General features: G+C 38.3%; 1 protein-coding gene across 1 annotated transcript in view; it reads left to right on the top strand.

Annotated features, from left to right (window-relative positions):
• LOC134528054 (dynein axonemal heavy chain 1-like) overlaps nucleotides 1-22704 on the top strand; it is a 257114-nt gene that overhangs the window by 179119 nt on the left and 55291 nt on the right. The window contains exons 18-23 of the mRNA XM_063361270.1: nucleotides 6929-7057; nucleotides 8697-8817; nucleotides 12249-12379; nucleotides 14837-14942; nucleotides 20105-20259; nucleotides 21536-21721. Coding sequence (XP_063217340.1) covers nucleotides 6929-7057; nucleotides 8697-8817; nucleotides 12249-12379; nucleotides 14837-14942; nucleotides 20105-20259; nucleotides 21536-21721 — 828 coding nt within the window. The remainder of the gene's footprint in view (nucleotides 1-6928; nucleotides 7058-8696; nucleotides 8818-12248; nucleotides 12380-14836; nucleotides 14943-20104; nucleotides 20260-21535; nucleotides 21722-22704) is intronic.

The following is a 22704-nucleotide window of genomic DNA, read 5'->3' as shown; positions in this document are numbered from 1 at the left end:
CTACGTCTTATATATCTTACTAGCTGAAGAACATCGTGAAGAAGCTTCGTTCAGTAAAATGAAGATTAACCATCAATCATGCAATAGCCGTTGCCATGAAGACGAAGAAACAGCCAACTTTAAATTTTGTAGATTTTATTGTTAAAAAAACGTAAAATTGTGATTTTAAAGCCCCCGGAACTCCTCTTGAGAGCTTATTTTCGTAAAACCCGTACTTAGTGGATGTCTGTGTATAAAAAGGAATATACGTGGCAAATTTCAAGACCGTGGGTCGTTTAGTTCCGGTACATTCGTGATGAGTATGTCAGTGAGTAAGTGATTGGTATTTAGCTTGTATATAATATGTATTTATAGTCGAATTTTAACACAAATTTTAAGAAAATTATAGTATTACTTGTTATTTGTTTAGCTTATTATTATCTTTGAAAGATTTGTGCAATGGGAGTGCATGGCTTGATGTAAGCTTTTGGACATACGCCATTGCTATGCCTAGCAATGGCGTATGTCCAAAAGCTTACATCAAGTCTTGTTTATCTTATTGTTCTAATAACCTTTCATGTATGGCTAGGTCCATTAGTGTGATTGTTTAACACTAGATTGTGAGAAAAAAATTTCATTAGTATTATGACAAAAATCTTATAAATATTATTGAATTGATTAGACGCATGACGATGTATGTATTTATATACATATAACAACGAGTTTATGATTGTTTGCATCCTTGTTTATTTTTTATACAAATCTACTCTTTTGTTCCGAGTTTGGTGAAATTAAGCACACTTCGCCTTCGAAAGAAAATAAATGTCACTGTTTACATAATATTTGCAAAAACCACGCCAATTCTCTTTTGCCGCCCCTTATAGTGGAATTTTGTTTTTTATGTTTAATATTTTGCCTAATCTACGAATTAATTATAATTTAATTTAACGTTTGCATCTGTTTCGAAAAAAATTAAGAAATATCGTTGTCGACGTGGTATTTCAAAAAACCACACATTCCGACAGTCCCACCTTTGTAGGTAATTAAGGTACCATTCGGTGAAATTTTGCACTACGACCAAAATTACTCTCTACATATAATTTCGAAAAGACTCCTCCCAAGCCCCAACCACCAGTAATTAAATTTATGAAATAAAACATTACATTTATGTATTCTAATTACGCTAAAAAAATAAGAGCCTTCAAAGTGCGTAAAGCCCGGGCAATATCGGGTTCTTAAGCTTATATGCTTATAATTAACTCTAGATCCATTGTGCTGCAAAATATTTTATATTACAAAATTATGTAACCAAAATGTATAACTTTTGTAGTTCTTATTTTCAAAATATTTGGGTTTAGGTATTATATTAAAAAGGACACGACCAATTTTTTTATTCTGAATTTGTTAAGGAAATCGAGGTTTTCACCTTATCTTTCACTTGACCACAGCATGTACATGAAGTATTTACTTTGACAGAAATATGTATCACAAAGAAACAATTGGTACATTTAAAATACCACATTTGATCTAAAATACCGATATACCTGTAATAACAATGATTATACGTTGGAAAACTTATGTCTATATTGACATAATATTTTATAGTCAAAGCAAATATTTTTTTTTACCTTCGTACGTGTTACATTTAAGCCAGGATGCTTGCATCAAAATGTGTTGTCAAGTTAGGTTCACTGAAGGGTGTCATGGTTCAAGCTGATTTCACATGGTTAAACATAGAAAGACAAAATACAGTGTAAACTTCAAGATTGCAACCTGAAATGTTATAAATTACAGGAGAAGTACGGAATGGTCAACAAAAATTTCAACGAAAAATGAAACTCAAATAAACGAAGCATTCTTCGTAGTCCCGGACAACTGGACCTGTGTGGAAACTACGGCATATACCTACTCCTTAGGCCCATTATACAATGACACGGAAATGGGTTAGCGCAGCAATGCTGAGCTCTACCGTTTACGTTGCTCCGTGCGACCAATAGAAGCCGAGTAATAAGTATGTTAAAATTGTTTCAAGTTCAAGAATATCTCGTGGTCTATTATTACTTTGGTTTTTTTGACGTGACAACATCTTATAAATCGATGAACGCCGACTGCACACACGATAATGTGTCCCGTAACGCACATTGTCCCGTTACTCTGTGTTCCGTTACGCTCATTGTACGCTTGCGCCGCATCTATCTCTCTTCCACTCGATTGGAACAACCATCGATTTGACTTTTTCGAGGCACATTAAACTTGAAACACTCCCTTTCGTTTCCTACTTTTCCTATCATCGTCCTATCCTTAACAGAATAACACAGATTGGAAGAAGTTAAATAGTAAACATGTATAAAAGTTATAGTTAAAATAATCTCTTCGTTAAAGTAATAAACATTATTTGAATTTATGAGTGTAAATAAAAGTAAATTTATGAATTAAATTGTAGATTTTATTTCACTCCTTCTTTGTATCTATATAAAATAGTGATAATTCAATAAAAATAATTCAATTTTATTCATAAAAGTATGCAATTATTTCATCAATGTTTTGTTATGACGTCACGTTAAACTATCGTCCGTAAACCGACTTTACAGACAACCAATTTTTTTAAATGAAATTATTATTTCGTAACCTTAAAATGAAATAACATTGGTTGCCATTTGTTACGTATCCCGGCATTGTGGAAGCAGCAGACGCGATAGTGGAATGTTCAGTGACATCCGTCTCCGTTTACGTGATCCGTCTCCGTTTCCGTGACGTCGTAGAAAGGGCCCTTAGTTCTGTGCCCCGCTGCGAACACTGCGAACAGGCGCGTTGAAAACAACTGGTGTTTTGCCGATGCCTTAACGAGGCTTTGAAGGAGTTTTCGGTGCTCCGAGATTGTTGTGACTTCAAGTGCAAAAGGAAGCACGCCAACTGCCCGTGCATCTGGAACGACAACTTCCCCACTCTCGAAGATACCTGGCTGACCCCGCCGGGAACGGAGAAGCCTGTCTGCGGTCTCTCGGACATCGCGGTCTCCCTAGATCACTACCATAGAACTATATATAACTATAAAAATATAAATGTAAATGTTCGTTCCAAACCTTAAATATCCGAAAAATCTTCACCTATTGATCTGAAATTTTGACACAACGTTGCATTTAAACAAGTGCGTGTTTTTATATCCCTATGTCACACCTGTGACGGGTAAAAACATAGCTTAAAAAAATATATATCAAAGAATGTTTTTGTTCGTATCCTGTTTTGTAAATATATAGTTAGGAAGATATAGACATAGATAGATTGAGATAGTCAGACAGAATCGAATATTCATTAAACTTGCCTACTACACGTATTTACCTAAAATCATACAAAAACGGTTTATGGCGCATGCGTTAACACTTAGCCTACTTATATATATATATTTAGGCTATATATATATATATATATATGCAGAACTCGAATGTACCAAGCCCGTTTTTGAATTGTACAAAGTTTTGAAAGCGTTTTTATTTTCGTTATACACTACTTTTTAAAATGGCATCAACATTTATAAGACGTGTAAAGTCATTTTTTTTAAATGTTATGAAACACATGTTCACTTCCTAACGAACTTTCATTAGTTTTATGGCACTAAAAAAATTCGGCCCAAAAAAGTCAAACGAGTTTTAACTTGCACACAATGTTCTTCATTACAATAATTCTGCGCAGACAACTTCAGGAGGAGTTTGCCATTAACATAAACAAACATATGCCTATTGTTCGTGTTAAAGTTTATTTGGCTTTCAATTTTGATTTAATAAAGAGTGAGTGAAACTTTCAGTACTCGCTAGTGATGTGTAAACATCTAACATCAGTAGCGAGTGAACTCATGTGTTCTTGTGTTCATGTTGCAAATAAACCTACAATACGAAACTCAGGGACGAAATTTAACTCATATTTCTTTAAAAATAATGCCGATCATGGTAAATAAACTAATAAAAAAATATATTTGATTTTCAAAAAAAATATTTAACGCGAATCACACCCAAATTGTCTGAACCACCACTATAATTCGCTGCCTGAATCTTAAATATCGTTGCCACTATCAAACGCAGATACCCATTAGTGGCACAACACAACCGGAAATTTTAAACTACTATAAACGGCTCCAGTAAAACCCCGGAATAGAACTGATTTTCGTCAAGTAATTAGATTAAACTACTGCCCATTTTGTTAAAATTCACTAAAAAAATTAATGCCTAAAGTGTCCACACACGTTAGATGTTATACTTTTATAGCATTACTAAAATATTAACCTGAAACCCTTTAAAACATATTTATAACACTAAGTATGTGTTTCTATTTTTTTTCCTAAGCGACTGAAATCAGTCTGAAAATGCTTATCATTATTGAGCTGATAAACATTATTATTACATAAGATTATATTATGTTATTTAAAAAAAAAGTAAAAAACATTTTTCCCAGAGGTGAAATTCGAATTACGTCCCTTGTGGTTACTAAGCGCGTGCTCTACTGCTGAGCAACTGAACCTGTTTAATATAAAATTATAAGGCAAATATGTACGGTATTCATTGTAATACCATTTTTATTAGGTATTTTAAAACATGAGTTTACGTTTTACAATGACTATTTTAATTTACCAAATATATTCTAGGGTAATATCACTATCATGAAAGTTTCATATTGTACACCAATACGTTTGGTATGTACCCTATTGTTAACGAAAGTGACCATAAACGGGTTTATGTTGCTACACGTGGATCCGATATATTTATGACACATTTCCGTTCATCGACTTCCGTTCCATATTCACGGAACTACTCCTACCAAATGCCGTATACCGACAGCTAAGATATTTGTTTACACCAGGAAAACTGCTGAATGACCTTGAACGCGAGGGCCTGCGGTCGATCCTGGCGAGCCTGCGGAGCTGCTCGCGGTGAAATGTTCATGCAGAGCGTGTGCGGTGAGCCAGGTTGTCGCTCTGGGACGAAGCAAGGGGGGAGGGCTTGAAGGGAGGCGACTGGCGAACAAATAACCGGCGGTGAAGGGAAGGTTCTGCCGTCAATTACCCGAGGCGCGGCGGGCGAGGACCTGTTGTTGATAGCGGGCGCGAGTCGGACCCATCAAGCCGGCGCAGCTCCGCGATCGGTATTCCGCTGCGCGAGGTCAGCGTTATTTATACGCTAATAACCTGCCAGTGGCTCTGACGCGGGACCCTCGCTGGAACAAGCGGCCCCGCGCGCGAGAGCAAGAGAGGCGTATGGCTGCCGAGTGGAAGGTCGAGTATGTGTGTGGCGGATGTCCAAGAAATGATTTTGTATCTATGATGGCTGATGAAGGTGGTGATGATGATGTTTATAATGGTGATGGTGGTGGTGACGGTGTTGATGGTGCTGATGATTGTAAATTTATCGTGTTTGTGATTATGGTAGTGATAATAATGGTTGTGGTAATGGTGATGATAACGATGGTGCTGATGAAAGTAAAGTTACTGTGTTGGTGGTGATGATGGTTCTGATGCTAGTAGTGATGGTGGCGGTTATGATAGTTATGGCGATAATGATGATTATGGTAAGGTTAAATGGATGAACAGCCAAGAGGCATCACGGCGGGTGACGATGGCTTGGACAGGGCGCATTAGGCGAGATGATAATGCTCTGGGTTATTATTGCCTTCTGCAGTATGGCTGAGAAGGGACTTCACAACACCCGGCCATGAGCCACTGAAGAAAAGTTTCCACGAGTGAACCGTCTTGCCGGGAACCCCTGCGGGTTCTTGCTACTAAGGCGTGTCTCATCCTTAGATTGCGGTGTGAATGTTAATGGGCATTAACTCTCTCTTTCCAATGCACGATATCTGCTATGCTCTGTTGCCAGATATCTGCAAAGAGCAGACACGTGTTGGACACAGTTTTAAAATGTAATGAAATTTGTTTAAAATGTACTTAAAAATTATTATTTAGTAATATATAATTCGGAATGAAAATTTGGGAAATTTATCCCTTGTTGTATTTCGTCAAGAGTATTATCTAATAATATCCAATTCTTACTTCTAAAGTAACATAACTGAAAGACGCCCATCCATTTTTCATCAATTTTATGTCCTTAAATATTAAAACTTTTTGCTTTTATTGCCCATAGGACATGATTATTAGAATACCTACCTTTTTATTAATTGTGGTATTTGAATGGCCATAATTTTCTTTTAGAAAGTATACAACTAAAATCACAGTATCAAAAAAATAAAAGACCCTTTTTTCTGATATAAGAATATTAGACAATTGCTAGATAAAAACTTAATAAACCTTAAAACAACTATTTGTAGAATACGAAATAAGGATTATAATGTTAATAATTCGAGTAATATCAATCGGGCGACAGTGGTTGACATGCACTCTAAGCGTGAGAGAGAGAGTTTAGACCAAACTTTCACGCATATGTATGTGGGTATTGGTATCTAAATACATACACTCAAACATTCTCCTTTGTGAACCCTCGAATCCACTTCGTTATTTTAATTTTTGTTTTCAAATTGTTCCCGAAATAGCTCCAGACCAGATCTTAAAATAAGCCATAGCCATTTCCTTCCTCAACAAACCTGATTTATAATTTGTGTTTCCGTTTTAAGTGAACTCGCTGTGAACGAGTTGTTAAGTTGGATCTCCAAAAAAATATTAGGAACTCTTTAGAATTTAGAAAATAAATTATTTCTAACTAGGTTCTCTTCATCTTCCTGTAGGCACATGGAGCAATATGAGTTAAAGTTTTGCGTAAATAGTGTTGTGGTTTCATATAGTAGGATGCTACAGGGAAGGCAGGAAGGAAGAGGACTTTAGGGGCTAAGTGATATCTTTTATTTTAAAAATACTGGCGAATGCATTACTTTCAGACCAAGACTTTCTGCCCCTTCCACTTCCACTCACGATATTCTGAACTCGCCATTGAATGCTGGTGCTATGTTGCAGTCGGTGGCTCTGCACTTCCTCAGGGCGATGCCCGATCTTGAAGTGAGTGCGCCTGTCTTGGAAGGCATCGTGAATACCTGCCAGCTGATGCACCGTAGTTCCCTTCAGGCCAGCGACGTCTATCGTCAGGTACAGTAACTTTATACTGTAGCATGCAGATTATGTGTTCCAAATACAACCAGCCTTGAGCCGGGGGAAGAGATCGCTCCAAAGAGAGTTGTAGAGCAATCAAGTGTAGTTGGGTTCGTACATCTAAATATTTATCTCAAATAAATCAGCTTTTTACTCAACACTTTTTTGGGAATGTATGGAGTGTCAATCAAGTGTCTTATTTACAACTAGGGGCCTAATTAGACTAGTCTTCACTCGGAGCAAAAACTTACCTTCTTTTTCCAAACCGATCAAACCAAAACCTTTCCCGGCAATGCCTCAAATCGCCACCACATTTTAATTCCTCTACTCCAAATATTTTTGATTCAAATTTGTTGGTAAATAAACATATTTATTTGCAGTCATTTCATTTTTAATTCATCTCAAATTAGATAGGATGTAAAAAATGCCTTTATGTTTAAATATTTGATGGTATACATGAATGTATATTTCAATACAAATCATTCAGTTAATTTATCCTCCAACATTTTTGAAGTGAAAACTTTTTTAGCCGCGTTGAGCGAATTTTGGTAGGGGCAAAACTTATGAATTCGCGTCATCAACATGCTAGTGATGTTATACCAAATCATTTTCTTACGTACATTTAACGTAGAAATGATGTGCTATTACACATTAAAACACAAAGTTTTAAGTTTTTACTTCTGTCGACAGTCCCCATGACTGCCTTTCGTTTTTTTTTGTGTCCTAACACTACTATATCCACAGTAAAAATTACTCTGCCAGTTAGTTCCCCTTCCCCCCTCCCGGAAAATAATTCAGTGCCCGGGGCACAAACCCCGTCTCCCCCCCCCCCCCCCCCCTATAGTTACATTCCTGTTCATAACAAATCTTAATTTTATTTGATGTCTTTAGCAGGGCCAATTTGTTAACACGGCATTATCCCGAACCCACAATACCAAATCTGTGCATGCGCACACAAAGCCCATTCACTAATATGACATGAACGAACTAAACTCATTTAACCTGATTCGTTTTTCCCCACATTGTTTTACGAATCACATAAAATGTGAGAGAATACGAAGCAAACATGGCGGGGTCTCCTTACGTGCCTGATTCGCTCGTGTTCCTGGATGCAGAGTGAGAAAAGCAGGAAAGGCATACATCAGCCGAGAAAGAACAAAATTTGGTCACAAATATTTTTAACGAACAACACTATATTGTACAGACAAATGACGATAGTGCCACATGCAGGTGATACTTCCTACGGGCAGATCTTTACTATTATGGGTCCCAGTTATATACAGTTACATTCAGATAAACTTTTCAAAAGGTCTTTTCTATAAATTTTTATGTAAGAATGAATGCAACACACAAACTTCAAACCATTTAGTCATTTTGCTCAAAATGCTCTAGACTAATGAGCGAAATTTCATGATTTCTTGATCAGGTCATATGTTTTTCTAATGGGAAAAAATGTATTATAAGTACGGTGCCGTAATTACATTACTTCTTGGTCTCATCGCTGTGGAAGGCAATTGGAAACTATTCCTGTGTGTTGGGCTTTAATCGCCGTAAAGAAGCCAAGAACATGTTTTCATCACTTAAAAAGCTGCAATTTTGTTGAGGCCGAAAAATCTTTATCTGTGTGTTCACACAGGAGCTGTCACGGCATGTATATATAACACCTACCAGCTACCTGGAGCTACTCAAGAGCTACGACCGGCTACTCACCAAAATGAAGACCAACCTGAAAATGCAAGACGAACGACTTGCTTCAGGTTAGTCTCTCATTCCGCCGTGCTGTGCCTCTTCTCAGTATTTAATTTGTACTGGCCTTTTTGTCAGCCACGTTCACAAAATAACAAGTTGACTTTTCCACAAGTATCTCCTAACATTTATCTTTCTGACTCAATGACATGACCAGTCCAGAAATCGGTTTACCAATGTGGTGAATCACATTTTTTTACTTGAAAGAAGAGTATATTTTGCTTTTTTTTATCTGATTTTTACTCACTCCCAATGTAAATGTGTAATTTTCAGGTAATCTGAACACTTGTAACTAAAAACCAACTTCTGGCGTTCATTCTTGTTAACAATTGCACAATATTCAAACTAAACTAGAGCCTGACTTACACCTTTTTTTAAAACTTACAACCAATTTACATCAGTAGATTAATATTTTATTGCCATCTTAAGATAAACCCAACCTTTGGTTCCAAAGTTGTAGGTAAACTCTTATTTTTGTCATGTTTTTGGTCATTTAATGCACTTTTAAAATTCAGGCCCTAACATAAATATAGAATATTTTTCAAGTTTTATTAATGTGGATACATATATTTTTGAAGTAAAACCTCTTCGGTAGCGATGGGAGTAAAATATCAAAGCCTAATTTTAATGCAACATTTTCGAGAAAACATTGTTTTGAAACGTTTTTTTTTCCTAACCTAACTTAAAGCTATGAGTGTTCGGGAGACGTTTTTGTTCCTAACCTAAGTAATAAAACTAAGTGTATTTGGGAGGGGTCTGGGTTAGGGAGAGACTCTAAGTGCGTCTCAGGCCGAAGCCTATACGCTCTAAACATGCAGGATTTAAGCCATGCGTGGGAGGTAGCATGCATCATGTGCTAGGAGGGTGATTGGCCAGCCATGACAGCAATTGGCGCCATGAATAACTTCCCTCACTGACTATTCTAGATTAAAATCTAGATAAGTTGGGCCCAGGTAAAACCTGCATATACGCAGGGAAAACCCTGGGCTCAGCCCTGCGGGATGCAAAAATTTCATGCATTAATATCAAGCAGGTTGGTTACAGGAAACCGAAGGATGGTTCCGGAAGAAGAGTTGGACAGAGTAGAAACAAGCTACTAAGCAATGGGCGGGAGCTTGGACATTGCTGTCCGCATTTGGTTTTGGGCAGTATTTGTTATTTGGGGGCGACTTTGTCGTTTCCCCCAGCCTGCCAGCCAGCGTGTGTAACTTAAAAATAAAAACTAAGAATGTACAGTATGCTTGTGTGTATACTAATAAATTCAATTTCGTTAATTAATCACGAGTTGCTCCATCGGTCCCTGCTCCAGAATGGATAGAGCGTCAGGTTGCCTGTAGCTAGCGAAAGGCAGTCGGCACTTTGCGAAATTATCACAATCTGTCATTGCAAAAAACCTTTGCAACAACATCTACGCTTCATGAGCTACGAGTAATTAATTTAAATAAGTAAACCGCGAGTTGGCGCATCGGAACACACTCAGGAGTGAATAGAGCGTGAGGTCACCTGTCGCCAGCAAAAGGCAGTCGGCACTTTGCGAAATTACCCAGTCCTTCATCACGAGCTCCTAGCCTCAACTTACTGCGCTTCTTTTAGCTACGGTTATGTACGGACTGTAATACAGCTGTGTTTAGATGTGTGAACAGCCAGCATACACGTGTGTATTATGCTGATATATTTAACATTAAATACCTATAAGCACTATCTGCCCTGCGCAATACTACAGCTTAGGCAGGATTTACTCGCCAGTCCGCGCCGCTGGGTTTCGGCAGGTTGGCTGCGCAGATGTGCTGTGATTGGCCGGAGCCTCCAGCCAATCACAGGCCACTACGGTGGTCGGTGCGCCAGGATGGATTTCGGGCGTCTTTACTTTGGTCCCACGTCCGGGTCATAATTACCTAGAGAGGAAATGTGAGTGTTTAAACTATCTACGCACTTATCGTAACAAGTTTGTGTTGTTCTGATATAAAAGTCTTGCAACGTTTCTGATTCAATTTCGCGATGCAATGCTTCTGTTGGGCAGTATTGTGGAGCGTCTACAGCTATTCGAATGCATTTTTTCTGAATTCGCTGTAGCTTTATTAAGTGTGTGTTGGCTGCAGTGGCCCAGACAGAGGCTGCATACGAAATGAGTGGGCGTATAAGAGCTTTGTAGAGCAGTAGCCCGGATTTTACCCTGCTACCACATCGCCTACTCATAACTGGGTATAGAGAGTTAATTCTACCCTGTGCCTGTTCTCGCTTGGTGTCGATATGGTGACGCCAAAGCAGTTTTCTGTCCATGTGGAAACCAAGGTATTTAACTACGTCTTTGTGTGGTATTTGTTCGTTGAACAAACGTATTTGCGGCCGGTTTGCAGGCGGGAGATTTTTACGGGTAAACACGATAGCTTCTGATTTAGCTGTGTTTACTTTAATGCGCCATGTTGTGCACCACTGTTAAATTTCAGCGAGCGCATCTTGCAGTCTGGTCGTGGCTAGTTGTAGGTTGTGGGATCGGCTATACAGTACAGTATCATCTGCGTAGCAGCCGACCTTAACTAGTCTGTGTGCGGTTCGTGGCATGTCCCTTACATACATGTTAAATAGAACTGGGCCTAGGATACTACCCTGCGGGACCCCTGCTCTAATTGGTTTGAGTTCAGACATTGCTCCCTCAGTGAACACTCTGAAATTTCTGCCTGCTAGGTAGGACGAGATAAGTTTTACGTAGCAGTCCGGAAAGTCTACTTGGGGCAGTGTTTTGTCCTTGTTCGGCTTGTGGAAGACTATCACTTTCGCTTCCTTCCACTGTGTAGGAAATATATTTAGTCTGAACATTGCATTGATCGGGAGACGTCGCCGATCCATCATATTGCCATCCGGGGCAGTTAGTGTGTGCGAGACCGGGAGACGTTTCTGCCGCGAAGAGGACGGAGAATAGGTTGCGGACGGTGCAGAGAACTCGTCGTGTCCCGATGCCTTGGGCGGGTGGTGGCGTGCGGCTCAGGTTGAAAACTGCCATGCTGCAGGAATAGGCGGGTCGCGGCGGTAGGGATCCACCTAAGCCTGACGCCATCCGACTTAAGGCAGTATCTGGGCAGAGGGCAACACAACTGGGTTTGAACTTATTTTTAAGTGAGTAATAATTTTGGTTAGTTCATGTTTATTTATAAAATTGTCTCTATCTCTCTGCCGTTTTTCCCTTTACGATAAACTTACGAGTCGAGGTTTGAATCACCAAATATGTTTCACTTCTATCACGTGTACTGAGTTACACACGTTCTTTTTTTTTTTAATAGATGGTTATTTAGAATTACAAAGTTAAGAAAGCCAGTCTCACCACTATGCCTGCCTTGCCCCAGCTTGTGATGCATGTCTCCACTCTGATCCATCGTACCTCCCAAGCCCCAAGCCCCCAAACTGGGAAACGTGTCACAGTGGTGATCCATCGCGTTTTTTTCAGGGATGGCCAAAATGCGGGACACGGAGGAGTCTGTTACCGCGATGCAAGAGAGCCTGAACAAGATGAGGCCGGAGCTGGAGCAAGCTGTACACGACACTGAGGACCGGTCCGTCCGAATACAGAAGGAGAAGGTAGTAATCCTCGTCGGCATTCGTTCACAGCATTAGTGACTCGGTTCACCTCAATGTTAAAAAAAAAAAATCATTTTCATTCCATTATTTTCGCTTAAGGATAATTAATTCATACGGATGTTTCACTATAAAAGCAGTGGGGATTATATTTTGTTACTTATTTTATCGTCATATACCCACCACACGCCTTCTGTTATTTGATAAATGTCAGGCAAGTTTTGTGACTAATGCATTTTGTTTCACTATTAAATTGGTATCATAATCCATCTTAAAAGTTAAGTTTCTGTTTGCACAGCTGGAAAATTCATATAGCTTGACATCCAAAATCACATTAAAAAATGACATGTTTTTATAAGCTTAAATTTATATAAATAAAAATGTAAATGTTATTTTGTTCAAAATCTTAATCCTCCGAAACGTTCTTCACCGATGGATTTGAAATTATGACACAGCATTGCATTCGAATACGCGCGTGTTTATACACTATGACACACCTGTGACAGGTAAAATGATAGATACAAACATAGCTAGATAAAAAATATATAAATGTTTGTTTGTGTAGACACACATCTATCTTTGTAAAGATAAAGATTTAGATAGAGAGATATAGAGATAGAAAGATAGAGATATAAATAAAGGTATGGAGAGATTGAGAGGGAGATATACAAACATATAGAGAGATATAAACATATGGAGAAAGGAATATATATAATTATAAGTTATAGAGAAATGTAGAGTGTTAAATATAGTGAGATCGATTGAGATATTTTATATATATAAACATGGATACATAGAGAGATAGAGCTTTCCCTGTATTGTATGACTAGTTCAAGGAAAACTGTGGTGAGATGAGATGTATATGAGTGCAGAAGGAACTGAGTGCAGTAGTGGGGGGAACGGACACCCCAAGTATAATGAACTGACCACCGCCCATGTCCACCAGGTTTACTACTTCAATATATATTCCATAACAGACAACATAATGATATCCAGCCTATATTGCCTTGGCTTAGCTGGCATTTACGTGCTAGATGCGTCACTGTCTGTCGCAAACATTACTCATGATAGGATTTAAAGAATTGATCCAATTATTTAATATATTCGCAATTCAATTTTATAATAATTTTTACTGGAACCGGCGTACTGAAAACCGATTGTCAAATAAAATGTTATTGGCAGTACCACTCAATAGGTTTGAAATCCGATCTTGAAACCCAATTCAAAAGAATACAAGAAATCCGATACAGATGGTTTGTTATTTTTTATTAAATGAATGAAGCTGGAATCTTGAACCGTTCGTTGGTATCTGAAGCTATATAAATGGTGACCCAGGCATGTAGAAAACTTAACCTCAATATTTAAGTCTAATATTATTTAAATGTGTGATAACATATCAGTTATCACGTATTTTTCAATAAAAGGTATGTTGATAATAACATGCTTATGATTATATTTCTAACAGTTTTGCAATTTAATGTGATAAATGCAGTATAAGTTTATTTTAGTATTTATCAGCAGCGGATATAAACATTGATGATGATAAATTCTAAGCAGGGTCTCAGTTTTTGAGTCAAACTCAGGGGGTATGAATACGCTATATTGTAAATTATTATTACGGAAATATAAACACATGAATGGCTTCTGTTGGTCTGAAAAGAAGAAGAAATATGGCCATAGCTGATTCAAAGATGATTTTAAGATCATTTTCGCTCCAATTTTAAACTGCGAAAAACCCAAGACTCATTCACCCCAATATCGTGCACCGACTGCCCAGAAGTGTACGTTTTCGCACGTTTGGGTGATCGTGACCGAAATGAACGGTTGATGGGAATATGTGGTATAGGGGTAGGAATTTGCAATACTCTAAAATATTGGGGGGGGGGGGGGGGGGGCGGAATTTATGTATTCTCGCCAAATTACAATTTTATTTTTATTATTTCAACCTCGAAGATGCACGGGCGAGCTGTTAACTTCTAATATGTTAGGCTAGAGACGTAACCAGAGGGGGGCAGACGGGGCTTGTGCCTCGGGCGCTGAACTGCCGGGGGAGGGGGGTCGCTAAACTGGCAGATAAAATACTATAAATGTTTACTTGAATATTATAGTGTTAGAACACAAAAAAAAATTTAGTGGGCAATTGAAATAAATAATTTTTATTAAAAGGTAAACACATGTATATCGTCCAATATTTAAAAAAAAAAAAAAACTAGTTTTTATTGCGTAGGCTACCATCCAACTTGCGATGTATTAAACATTAAATGGCTACAACTAATGTATTTATTTATTATCTAAGTTGATTAAAAATATTTCTTATATTGAAATTAATATGTTATGGCGATATGAGGGTTGGTTTGATAAAGGTTGGAGGGGGGGGGGGCACCCTGATGGAAACGTCCCTGTGTCGGGCACGGTCGGCAAGGCAGTGCAGCGGTACACCGCACGTCGCGTGCCTTGCAGGAAGACGCCGAGCTCCTGCGCAAAGGCATCGAGAAGGAGGAGGCGCAGGCACAGATCCAGACGAAGCGGACCGAGGCGCTGGCGGACGACGCGCAGAGGGATCTAGGTGAGCCCCGCCACAGAGTAGCATTCACACAGAAGGCAGGTCGCGGCGATAAGCAGGCTCTCGAAAGGTAAACAGCACCTCAGAGGGAAAGTTACGTAGAAAATCCGCACTGCGGAGTAGCAGGCACGCAAACAGCACGCCGAGTAAATATAATAGTTAACATGAGAAAGTAAATTTCTTCTCAGATAAAGAAAAGAAGCTTTGCCTTTTATTTATGTACTATTTTTAAAAATATTTTTTTTACAGCTGCACATGTAAAGAAACCAAGGCATATAAACAAAAGTCATAATTGGTCTGTTTTTCTATTTGGTTAAGTATCATTATATTAACGAGACACAATAATGAAATATTTAATTTTTAAGGAAACTGGAAAAGGAATTGCTCATTATCTTTGGTACAGGATTTATTCTTTAATTTTCTAGGTTTCATCATGGTAAATCAAAGATATCTGAAATCAAGTTGGCTGAAAGGGTTGCTCACCCAATCTTCGTGAGTGGAACAATTTATTTGAAATTTCCTGTCCAAAATTTCCCTACGGCGTACCTATGTGGCTGACACAATTTTTGGGTTGAAAAATCGCATAGCACTTTGTACAACCGAGGTTAAATGGAGTAAGTGTTCGAATCCTAGATCATCCAACCTGGTTCCAGATTTTCTGCAGTTTGTTGAAAGCACTACAGCCAAATCACTTTGAAAAGGAATGCTTGGGGAGTTATACATCTCTAGAACAAAATACACTATAAATACTAATGTTATATGTTTACTTCCATCACAAAGTTAGTCATAAAATGTTACATTCCAGTGTACTCTTCTCCTATTTGGTTTTGTTTATACAGAAAGTAAATTCCTTGTTTCCCTTTTGCGCATGAAGCTATCGCAATGATTAAAAATATAGTTTTTTTTATTAATGTGGTTCGACACAGTTACATTTTAAGTTCATAAATTAAATATCAATGAATTTATCAACACAAACTAAATTATAACCTGATAATTTTACAAAATATTAATTATCAAAAGTTTTACACCAACTTATATTTAACATTTATTGCCCTAAAAGTTTAAGGGAAAAAAAAACAGGCAAGATCCCATCTGGTACTGCCTAAATACCTTCCTACAACAAGAACTCGCAGACGTAATTCTGTGAAATCACGATGTTTGTAACAACTTACCGAAGCCTGCCAAACTGCGTGCACTTCATAGTTGCGCACACGATATGACGCCTCCTCACTTGACCCGCCTTGTGGCCCTGTTTTTTCTCTGTACAAGCTACGACCACAACACAACAGTATCTGATACCCGTAAGAAGAGGCGATGAAAACCTCTAGCTGTCCCTTAAACCTGGAACCGGCACAACTAACACGGGCCAATCTGCTTCTATACTCACAGGGTAGAGAGAGATAATGGTACACTGACATGACATTTTTGAAGTTATACTTCTTAAGGCGCGTTATGAAAAAATGATGAGAGTGAAATTTTAAGATGCGCGCGCATACTGTAACACAAAATTAACAGGTTTAAGCTGCCCGCTAAACCGCTCATTAAGTCTCGAAAAAAAGAAAAAATCTACCAACAAAATAGAAATAAAACCTCTATTAGTCGCGCATGTTGGCACTCTCGTCGCCTCTGATCACTGTTTTCATATTTATAATATTTATCCACATGTTTCTAGTTTCTACATTCACAACACGTGTTTTAGTTTCATCAAGTGCGAATTATATATGTGCTAATAAATTATATTCAGTAGCGATTTAAATTGAATATTTTGATTAATATTATTTACTATTCGTAAATATTAGTAAAAAAAATTGTGCCTTTATACATCTTCAAGTGCTCCAATGTAATTGAGGTTAACCATCCGTATGTATTATTTATTGATATAACAAAAAAATATTGTTTTAATATAATTAACACTAAATTTTATTAAATAATTAAAGTTAAATATTTATTATTGGTTATTTAATATTTACAAAATAAAGAAATAATTTTAATAAAAAATTTAATAAAAAAAATGTGATAAAAATTAAAATCGAAAATGAAATTAAATATTAATATTTAATATTTATAATTAAGTTGAATAAATTATAATTTATATTTATAAAAATAACTTAACAAACTTAATGTAAACTTTTTGATAAAAATGAAAACTGAATATTAAGTAAAGAAAATATTAAATATTTAAAAACTTAATAAACATAAATTACATTTGTTGAATTTATTATTAAATTTATTATTTTATTTTAAAATATTAAATAGTCAATAATAAATATTTAAAATTAAGAAACTTATTACATTTAGTACTAATTATGTCATATATATTTATTATTTTCTAAATTTCACTTACTTTATTTTTCAAGTTTAAACTGAACTTTATTGACTGTGTTGACTATCTTTTCCCAGCCCTCTTATTATTTTATTGTAATTAATTTTTTTGCATGCATTTAAAAACTATTTGTTAATGATGCTAAAGAAGTATAACTTCTCACGCGCGTTCATAAGTACACGCACCCATTTTTTCCCAAACAGGATACCCAGTAATCGTGATTAGACCAATTGTTTTTACGCAAAAGTGATTATAATAGGTAATGTATTGCCAAAATACTGTTACGACTTATGTGGGGGGAGAACTGGGTTCGTAAGGGATAGCCCAATCAGTTTTTTTACAGTTTTATTAATTAATAATACTCACATTAATAATTAATAATTATACTTAAAAATGTCCGATCACATATCACTGGCACTTGTAAAAGTTTATCCTGAAGCCACTCAAAGTCTGTCAAACTCCGCAGTTCGCACTCCTCGCTGGAGCTAGGCTCGACAGTGGTTCGCCCCTTACCTCGCGCCTGTCCACACACACACAGTCTCGCGCCACTCAGTCGCCGCACTCTCACGATCCAGTCGAGCTCCGCGTCGTGCCATTCTCGGAAGGGGTGGTGGGGGGTGTTTCTCACCCTCTTCGCCGATGTCGCACTTCCCTTCGCTCGGAGTCAGCTCGGAACTCCCGCGGAGGCCAGCGTCGCTGCTTAAGTAGTTTGTGGCGCCCTTCTAGAACCAACGAGAGCGGCTGTGACGAGTCGCGTCATCCCGGGCCGACCCGACGACGCCCGAAAAATCTAGAAAGGTGGTGTTTATTTTCGCTTCTCCGCGCGGTGGCCCTCGGTTTTCTCAAGGCCGCTGAGCGATAGATAACAGCGCCGAGACAGGTCAATGCACGAGGAAGGTTGAGGGAGGGGGGTTACGACGACCCTTGTAATCCGACCAGGCAAGTGGCATGCCTCACGTCAGTGGACGGCACGTGACACGGTGCGTGACGCCAGTGGCCGTGCAGGGCCGCCAGCCAGCTCCGAACCTGGCATCGTGGTCTGGTCTCTCGCGTTCGTAACAATACTATAAGATGAGTTTTCTGAAAGTGAATTGTGGTCAGAGTCTGATACAATTGAGGTTATCCAAAAACCACACAAAATTTTTAATGTCCGTTGCTAGCTAACTACCCCGACTCAACTCACTCGTCACAAGACACTTCCTCTGTCTCTCTCGCGCAACCACGCGACTCCCCACCACCGCTGTGCTCTAACAGGCGCGGTGCGACAGCGCAACACACAACAGGTTGAGTCAAGAGACGTGAACACTCAAAAAACATTGTGGCCAACCTAACAATCGACACCAAGCGAAAAACAAAAGATAAATTGCTCAACAAGAAACTGAAAACGATCATAGTAGCAGAGCGCATAGTGAAAAAAACTACCGTGCTCAATTACTACAAATAACTATAACAATATTACAGAAATTAACACAATAAAAATACATAAATTCTAAAATAAATAAATTTTAGTTCATCTTTCAGTACTCGTCCGGGAAACATCTAACATTGGTAACGAGCAAATTCATGTTTTCTCATGTTGCAAATACACTTATAATACGAATCCCGGACAGGAAAATAAATTGGAATTATTTAAAATAATGCCACAAATTGTGTTTACAAAATACATTTTTGGAAATAAATCACACGTAGTTTTCGCACCCAACGCTATAATTCGTTGCTACTACTTCAACTATCGTATCATTCGATTTTTAGAGTGAAATTTTAAACTAAATAATGAAAAATTTCTGTAAAATGCTAAAAGGAAATTAAAAAATCCTAAACCCCAGCGTTGGACCTGATATTCGACAAGGAATTTTATTTAAATTCTGCCATACTTGTAAAAATTCAATAAAAAGTTTCCCTTGATCTGTATGATGACATTTGGTTCGCAACTTCCGCCACACATTACATCACCGTGGTTACACATTTTCGTCCCATGCGACTTCCGTTTCATTCACGAGATCACCCCCACCTAATACCGTGCAACCGAGAGCTAAAATGCTCCTTTCACACTATCCTTTTTTTTTTTTTTCGCCGTCCTGTTCCCTGACCGCAGCGAGATACACTGATGGGCATGAGTGCGTTCACACTAAGAACGCCCGGCTGGCTACCTGCAAACTCGTCGGACTCGCCGGACTGCCACTACAAATGCCCGATAACTGCGTAGAAGCACACTGCGAATTGTGTTGGATGCTTTCACACTTTCCGGCAGTTTACCGAGCAGTTAGTGCGGCTACCTTCAGCAAAGGTGTTCCAGAGTTTTATAAAAATAACAGTGAACTCGACATCGATGTCGACATTATTAACATCTTTAGTTCAGGAAAGGCCTTGTTTTGTGTGGGAAAGGAGAAAAAAAAACATCGGAGATTTGAAATTGTATAAATTTCTCATTATCTTGACTTGATGTAGGCTTTTGGACATACGCAATTGCTAAGCACATGTATGTCTGTAGAAGAAAACTACAAAAAACACAAATGACAAAAAACACAAATTAAGCAAAAAATTATGTTTTTGTCATTTGTGTTTTTTTTATACAGACACCTGTGCTTAGCAATGGCGTGTGTCCAAAAGCCTACATCAAGTCATGCACTCCCAGTGCACAAATCTTTCAAAGATAATATTCTCATTATCTTGTTTGAAATTCTTGAAATAGAAGAGAAACGTTCCTATTTCATCCCTTCTCATGAGAAGAGGATGTACCCAAATCAGTTACGGTTTTCGGGCCAAACTCCCGTGTTCTGTGCACGGCCGCCACAACCGTGCGTGGCGCAGTGCTAAAGTAGCCTCACGCACGTGTCTGCAGACGCGGCGCTGCCGGCCCTGGCGGACGCCCTGGCGAGCGTGCGGTCGCTGGACAAGAAGGACATCGCCGAGGTGCGGTCCATGGCGCGGCCGCCCGTCGGCGTGCGGCTCGTCCTCGAGTCGGTGTGCATCCTCAAGGGCATCCCGCCCATGAGGGTGAGTGCCGCGCGGAACCCTCGCGCAGCTGCGGAGCCAGACACAGTGCGAGGGATGTACGCGGAATAAGCTCCGCTTGCTCACTAAAAAAAAAAAAAATAAAAAATAAAAAAAAATATAAAAAAAATCGTGAGATTAAAAGTTTTTGAAGTTACACATCTTTAGGCGCGTTATAAATAATAATGCGCCCGCACTATGCAACGAAATCTTAACGGAATGAAAAAAAAAAGCTATACACAAAAAAAAATTACATTATGTGCTTTTAAAACTTGTTCTTTAGTGACTAGTGTTGAATACTGGGTCTATATCATTAAAAACATTTATTATTGTGAATATTAGTGATATAAATATTTTTTTATTATAATCTTTCTCAAGTGTGTTTTTTTTTCAAGTGTGTATATGTAAATGAAGTTATGATCTCGCACGTATAACGATGCCAGAGTGCTTGTAAGCTTTCATTGTCGTTGGCACGTCATAAAAACAACAGCAACACTGGAGGAGAAAAATATCACATGTTCAGTTGGTCGGGAACCATACTGCCCATGAGTCCACCTCAGTTATCCTTCATTAAGTCCTGAAGTGTAGTGAAACGAGATATTCGATATCAACCGATTATCTACGATACCACAAAAAAAAAAGAATGAAAAATTGGAATTCTAGCCAACATCAATACAAAACATATCCAATGCTTTGATGTTTAGATTTTAGCAATGAAATGACATGTTATAAAAATTCATCTCTACTTTGTCCCTTCCATTAAGTCCTCATAATATACAAGTCAAAACTGTAGGAACTTTTGTATAATATGTTGAGGAGGTTCAAATATCGGTGTAGATAGGTCCATAAATGCTTCTGTTCATCGCTAGAGTCGTTATTGTATAGAATGAGATGCCTACACTGCATTAATCACTATTTTGCAATACAGTCTGTAATAAAAACACAGCAGTTCTACCCTTGCTCTTTGGTGCTCTGCGTGACAATGCCATATATCATCAAAGTTGCCGACTAGTGCACTAGTAAAACGTGTGTGATTATAGCACATTGCCACAGTACACAATACTTACGCAATTACATGCTCACTAAATTGGTTGTGTACTATGCACACGATCGCAGAGATATGGCATTCCAGATAACAGGAGTCCAGTGTGTCTTATCGTACATGGGTAACTGGTATAGTGAATGACAGAAACATTTCCGGACCTGTGTGTATTGCCGTATCTGTTACCAAAGGTGTTTCGTGAGTGTTTATTGTCCTCGTGGTTTTTCGCTGCTGCAGTCGATGGACATGAGCTCCAAAGGCTACGTGTACGACTACTGGGAGCCGAGCAAGCTCATGCTGGTCAACCCGGACTTCCTGAAGACCCTGGAGAATTTCGACAAGGACAACATCCCCCACGAGGTGATCGAGAAGCTGAACCCCTACATCGAGAACCCGGAGTTCCGGCCCGAGATAGTGGTCCGGGTGAGTTGCCCCGCCCCTCGCTCGCGCGCGCCTTCGCAGCCGTGTCCCTGAGGACGTGATGGAAGGTGTCGCTGTGGTGTAATCATATACAGTGACGCTCATCACTGACTCACTAACGGCAAGCCCAAGATGTACATCAAGTTCTGTCCCTGCCCGAACACGCCCGAATATTCACCTCCGGCCAACCTCGGGTTTATTTATATATATTTATATTTCTCTGTTTATTTTAATGTAGCTATACCCACTAACCTAACTAACCGTCCATAGTGTTTTAATGTAGCTAACCTAACCGACCACTTTTAATAATTGAATTTATTATTTCCTGCGCAAAATTAAAAACAAATCCCGAGTTTGGCCGATGGTGAATGTTCGGGCAGGGACAGAGCTTGATGTACATCTTAGGCTTCTCCTCATTAACTCTGTAACGCCAAAGAGATATGTATACCTTTGGAGACAAGCGTATCATGAAGCACCATTATTAGCCTACTCCATAGAGATGTGCATAAAATAGAAAAATGGAACTGTAAAAACAGTTATCATTTGAAATACAGCTACACAAGATGAAGACGCCTTAGTTATTAAAGTGTTTGTTGTATTCAACCTTTTTCAATGGGCACCTTAGGCGCCTTACGAGTAGCTATGCTTATAATTACTAAAAAAAGCTTATATCTCGAAAACCTTAGCTCCAAACGGATAATGGCAAAATTTTTTCCTTTTTCGAAAATCTAAGTTTGTCTCACAGGGAATATTTTGATTATATTTTGAATTTTGTATTTTGTGCTTATGCCCTTTCAAAAATCTTTGTTCTTAATTTTTTAAACATACTTATATATTTGAAGTTTATAATTTTATTTAAAAATTTTGATATTTTTGTTTTAAACATTATATGATTTTATATGTCCGAAAGTTTTTTTGGCAAGTTTTGAAGTTTAAACTTCTTTGCTGAAGGGACTACAATTTTCGAGCGTTTCGAAAATTCCAAT

The sequence above is a fragment of the Bacillus rossius genome, chromosome 1 (genome assembly GCF_032445375.1).
Source record: "Bacillus rossius redtenbacheri isolate Brsri chromosome 1, Brsri_v3, whole genome shotgun sequence".
Classification (NCBI taxonomy): domain Eukaryota; kingdom Metazoa; phylum Arthropoda; class Insecta; order Phasmatodea; family Bacillidae; genus Bacillus; species Bacillus rossius.
Note: the sequence above shows the minus strand (reverse complement) of the source record. Positions and strands in the feature narration are given on the sequence as shown.